The sequence below is a fragment of the Sciurus vulgaris genome (assembly GCF_902686455.1).
Source record: "Sciurus vulgaris genome assembly, contig: HiC_scaffold_593_arrow_ctg1, whole genome shotgun sequence".
Classification (NCBI taxonomy): Eukaryota; Metazoa; Chordata; class Mammalia; order Rodentia; family Sciuridae; genus Sciurus; species Sciurus vulgaris.
Genome location: NW_027632429.1, coordinates 1,035,872 through 1,043,515, shown reverse-complemented (window position 1 = coordinate 1,043,515; position 7,644 = coordinate 1,035,872). Strand labels below are relative to the sequence as shown.

The 7,644-nt window shown below is 35.5% G+C and overlaps 1 protein-coding gene across 2 annotated transcripts; it reads left to right on the top strand.

The window, feature by feature from the left end:
• The first annotated feature begins 2,079 nt into the window (after positions 1-2,079).
• On the top strand, positions 2,080-5,337 carry LOC306652607 (RNA ligase 1-like). Of its 2 annotated transcripts, XM_079125410.1 has the most exons (3): positions 2,080-2,386; positions 4,272-4,484; positions 4,593-5,337. In XM_079125410.1, exons 1-3 carry the CDS (start codon positions 2,179-2,181, stop codon positions 5,039-5,041), a joined length of 870 nt encoding a protein of 289 aa, XP_078981536.1. In that variant the 5' UTR covers positions 2,080-2,178; the 3' UTR covers positions 5,042-5,337. The 2 variants fall into 2 exon arrangements, with proteins under 2 accessions (XP_078981536.1, XP_078981535.1); XM_079125409.1 differs by having other exon boundaries at positions 4,272-5,337.
• The last annotated feature ends 2,307 nt before the right edge of the window (positions 5,338-7,644 follow it).

Below are 7,644 nucleotides of genomic sequence, written 5' to 3'. Positions count from 1 at the left end.
CTCATTTTTGTTTTTTGACATGATTAGATTTCTCATTTATTTGGCTATTCCTTTAGGCTAGTTCCTCTGGTTGCTGATTTGCATCGTTGTTTTTCATCTCTTCTTCATGGAATACTTTGCTGAGAATGTTCTGTAATGCCAGTTTTCTTTTTGTAAATTCCTTTAGCTTTTGTTTATCATGGAATGATCTTATTTTATTGTCAAATCTGAAAGTAAGTTTTGCTGGGTATCAGATTCTTGGTTGGCATCCGTTTTCTTTCAGGGCTTGGTAAATGTTGTTCCAGGCCCTTCTAGCTTTTAGGGTCTGGATTGAAAAATCTGCTGATATTCTTATTGGATTCCCCCTGAATGTAATTTGATTCTTTTCTCTCGCGGCCTTTTAAACTCTGTCTTTATTTTGTATGTTAGGTATTTCCATAATAATGTGCCTGGGTGTGGGTCTGTTGTCATTTTGTATATTCGGAGTCCTATAAGCCTCTTGTACTTGGTTTTCCTTTTCATTCTTAAGATTTAGGAAGTTTTCTGGTATTATTTCATTGAATACTTTGTTCATTCCTTTGGTTTGTTTCTCTAAGCCTTCCTCAAACCTAATAATTCTTAAATTTGGCCTTTTCATAATATTCCATAATTCTTGTAGATTCTGTTCATGATTTCTTACCATCTTTTCTGTTTGGTCAACTTTGTTTTCAAGATTAAATATTTTTTCTTCAATATCTGAGGTTCTGTCTTCCAGTTGTTCTATCCTGTTAGTTATGCTTTCTGTGGAGTTTTTAACTTGGTTTATTGTTTCCTTCATTTCAAGGATTTATGTTTGGTTTCTTTTCAGTATCTCTAACTCTATTGAAATGATCTCTTGCTTCCTGTGTTTGCTCTTTTAACTGTTGATTGGTTCAATCATTTAATGCCTGCTTTTGCTCTTTCATCTGCTCCTTCAATGCCTGCATTTGCTCTTTCATCTCCTCGTTTGCTCCCCTGATTGTTTTAATTATGTACATTCTGAACTTTCTTTCTGACATTTCTTCTGCTGTGCTGTCATTGAGTTTTATTGATATAGTATCTAGGTTCGTTTGGGACATTTTCTTCCCTTGTTTTCTCATATTGGTCAGATGTCAGGGGGACTCTGTGATATTGCAGATTTCCTTTATTGGCTTCTAGTGTCCCTGTAGATTTCCAGTGTATCACCTCCCAGCCTTCAGTAGCCTGAAGCCTTGGAGTAACTTGATAATGCATTGCTTTTCAAAGAAATATGCCTCTAGCCTGCTACTGTTTCCTGGGCTTGGAGCTGGCTCTGCATGGAAAAGCTCTCACTGGGGGGCCTGCTCTGAGAAGCTGGAGAATCTGGCTCTGTGGTCGAAGCCCACCACTGGAGTTTGCAGGGCTGCCTGGGGAAGACTCTAGCTGCCCTGCCCTACTCTAATAAGCTGCCTGTATCCGGGCCTGCTGCCCGGGCTGAGCTTCACCAGGTGGGAGAGACTCACCCCATGGCTCTATTTTAGTCTGAGTTTCTCAATGCCTCCCCTTCTTGAATCCTGGGTTCTGGAGTGACTGGAGATGCATTCACCCTCTAGTCCACCATCTTGGATCGCCCCGTGGAAAAAGCCTGTGGCTGGAGGGGGCAGGGTCACCTGGAGATGTCTCTGGCTACCCTGCCCTCATCCCAGGCTGCTTTCGGGTCTGAGGTCTCTGCTGCCTTGGGGACTTTTGGCTCACTCTGTGTAGAAAGGCTCTCACTGAGCCTGTTCTTCTGGTGTTTTAAACAAGAATTGATCTGCATTCTGCCAAATGTATTTTGTCCATCTATTGAGATGACCATATGATTTTCATCTTTAACAATATTGATGTGATTAAATATGTTTATTGATTTCCATATGTTGAAATAAAATTGCATCTCTGTGGATTGTGGAGCACCATCTTTTTAATGTGTTCTTGTATGTTGTTTGAGAGAATTTAAAAAAAAACTTGGGTCTGGTTCATCAGGGGTATTGATCTGAAGTCTTCACTCTTTCATGTGTCTTTGGTTTTTTTTTTTTGTATCAACACTATACTCATAGAATAATTTAAGAAGAGTTCTCGGAGGAGTGTGAGTGGCCTGAGCCGGCGGAGGACTGCTGCTTCTCTCCGTAGTCCGGACCCCCAGCGTTTTGGCAGAGAGGTCGCCCACTGCCTTTGAGGCCCACCATGAGACGCTTGGGCTCGGTGCAGCGGAAAATGCCGTGTGTGTTTGTGACGGAGGTGAAAGATGAGCCTTCCGCCAAAAGGGAGCATCAGCCATTTAAAGTTTTGACAACTGAAACTGTAAGTCACAAGGCTTTAGATGCAGACATATACAGTGCAATTCCAACAGAAAAAGTGGATGGAACATGTTGTTATGTTACTACCTACAAAGGTAAAATAAAACTGTAATGTTTACTACAAGTATTACTTTATCGATCATTTTAAAACTATATAAATCTGAAATGGGGCATTTGCTCTTCATAAACCCTTAAGGGCCTTAGTAGCAAATTAAAATGTCATAATTGTTATTTATTACATCATTATGTTATTTCTCTTGGGGTAGGAAAGGGAAGTAACATTTACTTAATAACTATTGAGGGCCATGCAGTACAAGAAATGCTTAACATGTTATCTTTAATTTATACAGTAAGGTTCCCCATATCATAGGTAAAGAAACAGCCATCTTAATTTGTCCAAGATCATATAGTTAATGAATGGCTGTACTGTTGATGCAGCCTAATTTTGTCTGACCCTAAAGCTTGTTCTCATGTTATGATTCCAGAGCTCTTTCCATTAGTTTTACTATTGGCAACGTCTCTAATTTCATTTAATGTACTTTAAAAGTGGTAGACATTCAAACAAAAACTGTCAACTATATTAAGAAAAAAAAATGCACTGAAAAGAATTCTTTGTGATTATTTCTGGATAGCGAGATTACCTCTCATTCTAGCAAAAGAAGTAGAACAGTTAAATGGGCATCCAGACACACCCTTTGTAACAGGAAATCTTTTCTGGAAAAGCATTAAAAAAATTTTTTTAAGCTGGTAAATCACAGAGAATTTACCATCTTAAACATTTTAAAGATCGTGTACAGTACACTCATATTGGTGTTAAGTACGTGCATATTGTGGTGCTTTCACCACCATCCCCAGAACTCTTTTCATATTCCATAACTGAGACTGAATACCTGAATACATTCCTTCTCCTGCCAGCCCCTGGTAACCAGCATTCTGCTTTGTCTCTATGAACTTGACTTCTCTAGGTACCTCATGTAAATGGAATAGTAAGGTACTTATCATTTTGTGACTGGCGTATTTTCCTTAGCATAGTGTTCTCAGGGTTGTCCATGTTAGCATGTATCAGAATATCATTTCTTTTTAAGACTGATAATATTCCATTTATTTAAATATGTAAATTATATGTATCTTCACATTTTGCTTACCCATTCAACCACTGGTGGGCATTTGGATTGCTCCCACCTTTTGTAGGAATAATGCTGCTGTGAACAGGAGTAAACAATTCTCTCTTAAGATTCTGCTGCCAAGTTTTGGTATGTGTCTAGAAGTGGAATTACTAGATCATATAGTAATTTTCATTTTTGAGGAGCTGCCATATATTTTCTAGTGGTGGCACCATTTTATACTCTCATTGACAGCGCACCAAAGTTCCAGTTTGTATCCTCACTAGCACTTGTATTTTTGTTTTTGTTTGTTTTTTGATAGTAGCCTAATGGATATGAGTTGAATGTGCTTTTTATATTTACTGTTAAAAAGAACAAAAGATCTATTCAACCAGAAATGACAGTATAATTTTAATTTGGTTCTTTATACTTGTTGGATAACTAATAAGTAATAGAAAATATCTGGACCAAAGTATAATTATTTTTTATAAACCTCTGATTTATATGTTTAAAGAAACAGCAAGATTTTTTCACTTTTTATATTAAGAAGCTTTAGTGTATCCTTATATATGGTTATACATGATAGTACCAATTAAACAAGTTTAACTTCTAAAGAAGGCTCGTGGAACTCCAGATGACAGAAGGACCCATAAGGTAACAAGGACTTTAAAAGTTAAGGTGTGAATTACAGCCATGGACTTCTGTGAGATAGCAAGGGGGCCAGAGAGGTCAGGGGAAAGTTGTATTTTTTTCTGCTTTAAATCCCTGGCAGGACACATTTTCTCAGATCAGGATCCACTGATGTGTGCAGGCAACTTTGAAACCAGGGATCCAAAATAATGTCTCAGCTACAAATTATTCTGATTTTGCTGATCAGATCAGCCATACCTTTGGGCTAGACTAGATAGAAAACCCAACAAACAAGCTGACAAGAGATTTAAAAATTTTCTACATTCAAAAGAAAACTCAAAAGAATTTCTTTGGAATGTTGAGGAGGATTTCAAACCTGTTCCAGAGTGCTGGATACCAGCAAAGGAAATAGATCAATTAAATGGAAATCCAGTACCTGATGAAAATGGACACATTCCTGGTTGGGTACCAGTAGAGAAAAACAACAAACAGTATTGCTGGCATTCCTCTGTAGTTAATTATGAATTTGAAATTGCTCTGGTACTAAAGCATTGCCCTGATGATCCAGGACTTTTGGAAATTAGTGCAGTGCCACTCTCGGATCTCTTAGAACAAACACTGGAGCTTATAGGAACAAATATCAATGGAAACCCGTATGGGTTAGGAAACAAGAAACATCCATTACATCTTCTTGTACCACATGGAGCATTTCAAATAAAAAATCTGCCTACACTGAAGCACAATGATCTATTGTCCTGGTTTGAAGGTTGCAGAGAGGGTAAAATTGAAGGAATAGTGTGGCACTGCCATGATGTCTGCTTAATTAAGGTCCATCGCCATCATCTTGGTTTATGCTGGCCAATTCCAGATACTTATATGAATTCAAAACCCGTTATTATCAACATGAACCTGAACAAATATGACTATGCCTTTGATACTAAATGTTTGTTTAGTCGTTTTTCGAAAATAGATAACCAGAAATTTGGAAGACTCAAAGACATAATACTTGATGTATAACGAAAATGCAATTAAAATTACATTTGTTATGTTCAAATCTTGAATATTCTGCCATGTTAAAAAGTAAAAATGAAGTTTACTGTTGTCTACTGTGAAACATCATTGTCTTCTAGCATTTGAAGAAATTTTCCAGTTGCAAATACCTATTCAAATTTTAATTTAGAATCAACACATTAATTGTAACCTCTGAATATAAAAATGTAATGAACAGAAAGCTCCCCAAGCTTATGTAATTTGATTCTGTCCACTGTAACTGGGTGATAATTTAAAGATGACAATTAAACTAATAATGTTTTTATCAAAAAAAAAAAAAAGAAGAGTTCTCTTCTTTAATGGTATAATTTGATGAGTATTGGTGTTAATTCTTCTTTGAAGGCATTGTGGAACTTAGCTGAAAATTCATCATTTATCACTGGGACGTGGCTTCTTTTGGTTGGTACACTTCTGATAGTATCTTCAATTTTATTGTTTTTATTGGTCTGTTTACATTGTGCATGTCCTCTTGAATCAATTTGTGTAGTTTATTTATCTCTAAAAATTTGTCAAAGTATTCATGATTTTCTATTTCATTGAAGTGCACATTTTCAAAATAACTTTATTTTCTTCTGTACTAGTGTCCCTTATGATAAACCCTTTACATGATGAATGTTAGTAATTTGGGTTTTCTCTTTCACTTCAACGTGTAGCTTAGAGTTTATCAGTTTATCTTCTCAAGCAACCAACTTTTAATTTTCTCAATCTTTTCAATGGTTTCTTTTCTTTCAAGTTCATTGATTTTGGATCTGGTTTTAATTACTTCCTTCTTCTACTACTTTGTTGTTGATTTGTTCTTCTTTTTCTAGTGATTTGAAATGTAAATTTAGGTCATTTATTTATTGACCTTTAATTCTTTTAATGAATAAGCTTAATGCAGTGATCTCTACTTTTAGACCTGCCTTCATAGTGTTCCAGATATTTTGAGTTTTATAGGTGTGGTCACTTACCTCTAAGTACATTTTTAAAGTTTCTCCTTAATTTCTATTTCAGTCCATTTGTTATTTAGGCTCCAGTTGTTGGAGTAGCTTTTATTTTTATTTTACTATTGATTTCTAGTTTCATTCTGTAATGATCTGGTAGAATGCAGGGTAGTATTTCTATTTTTTGTATTGAATAATTATTGCTTTGTTTTGTAACATATGGTCTGTTTTAGAAAAGAATTCATGTGCTGCTGAGAAGATTGTGTATTTGCTTGATGATGAATGAAAAGTTCTATATATGTCTATTAAGTCTAAATTATTGATTGTATTATTTAATTCTATGGTTTATTTGCTTAGTTTTTGTTGGGTCAATCTATTCAGGGGAAAGAAAAGTATATTAAAGTAAATATTACTGTTTTGTATTCTACTTGATTCTTGAAGTTGAGAAGAGTTTGTATGTAGATGCTCCATTTTGGGGGAATATATATTTAGGTTTAATATGTCTTCTTGATGTATGATTCCCTTAAGCAGTATGAAATGTTCTTTATTCCTTCTAAGTTTGGCTTGAAGTCCACTTGATTGGATATGAGAACGGAAACACCAACTTGTTTATGAAGGCCATATAAGTTATATTCTTTCCAAAACCTTCACCTAAAGTCTGTGAGTGTCTTTGAGTGACTGAGTTGAAAAATCAGCTGAAATTCAAATTGGCTTTCCCCTACATTTAATTTGATTTGTTTCTCTCACAGACTTTAAAGTCCTATCATTATTCTGTCTGCCAGTTATTCTCATACTTTGCGTAAGTGTACATGTGTTGTAATTGTGTACAGTTGTGGTTCTGTAAGTCTCTTATATTTGATATCCATATCATTCTTTAGATTTGGGAAATTATTTATTATGTCATTGAAAAGATTGTTCATTCCTTAGATTTTTATCTCCATATCTTTTTCTATTCTGATAAATATTAAATTTGGTATTTTTATTTAATCCCATATTTCTTGGAAGTTCTGTTCATAGTTTTTTTTCCATCTGCTCTGGGTGGTTGACTTCATTTTTAGGGTATATATTTGTTCTTTGTCTCAGGTTCCAACTTCCAAATGGACTAGGCTGTTGGTGATGTTTTCTATTAAATTTTTAAGTTGGTTTATTGATTTCTTCATTGCAAGGATTTGTGCTTGGTATTTTTTTCACAATTTCTTATTCTTTTTTGAGGTGATCTTTCATTTCCTGTATTTTTCTTTGATTTCACTCCTTATTCTATACTTTACTTTGCAGGTGAGTTTGATTACATACATTCTAAACTCCTTCTCTGGCATTTCTTCTAATGTGTTTTCAGTTGGTTAAAAAAATAGTGTCCAGCCTGTTAACTCAGTTGCCTGTTGGTGCTTTATGCAGGATCCCACTGTGCATATTAAAAACCTTAGTGAACAAGATTATTATAAGAATTTTATATTTTCTTAGACATTGTCAGGAAGAATGAGAAAGGCTGTCTCACAGGCAGTGTTAGACCATGTCATGGCCACTGCTTGGCAGTAGATGAATGGTTAAGATTGAGGTGTGCATCATTCACTGGTGCAGTTGAGGTGACCGAGGTCTTTAGTATCTTCTCTTGGTGTCTGCAGTTAGCTGAAGCTGTTCTGATATTGA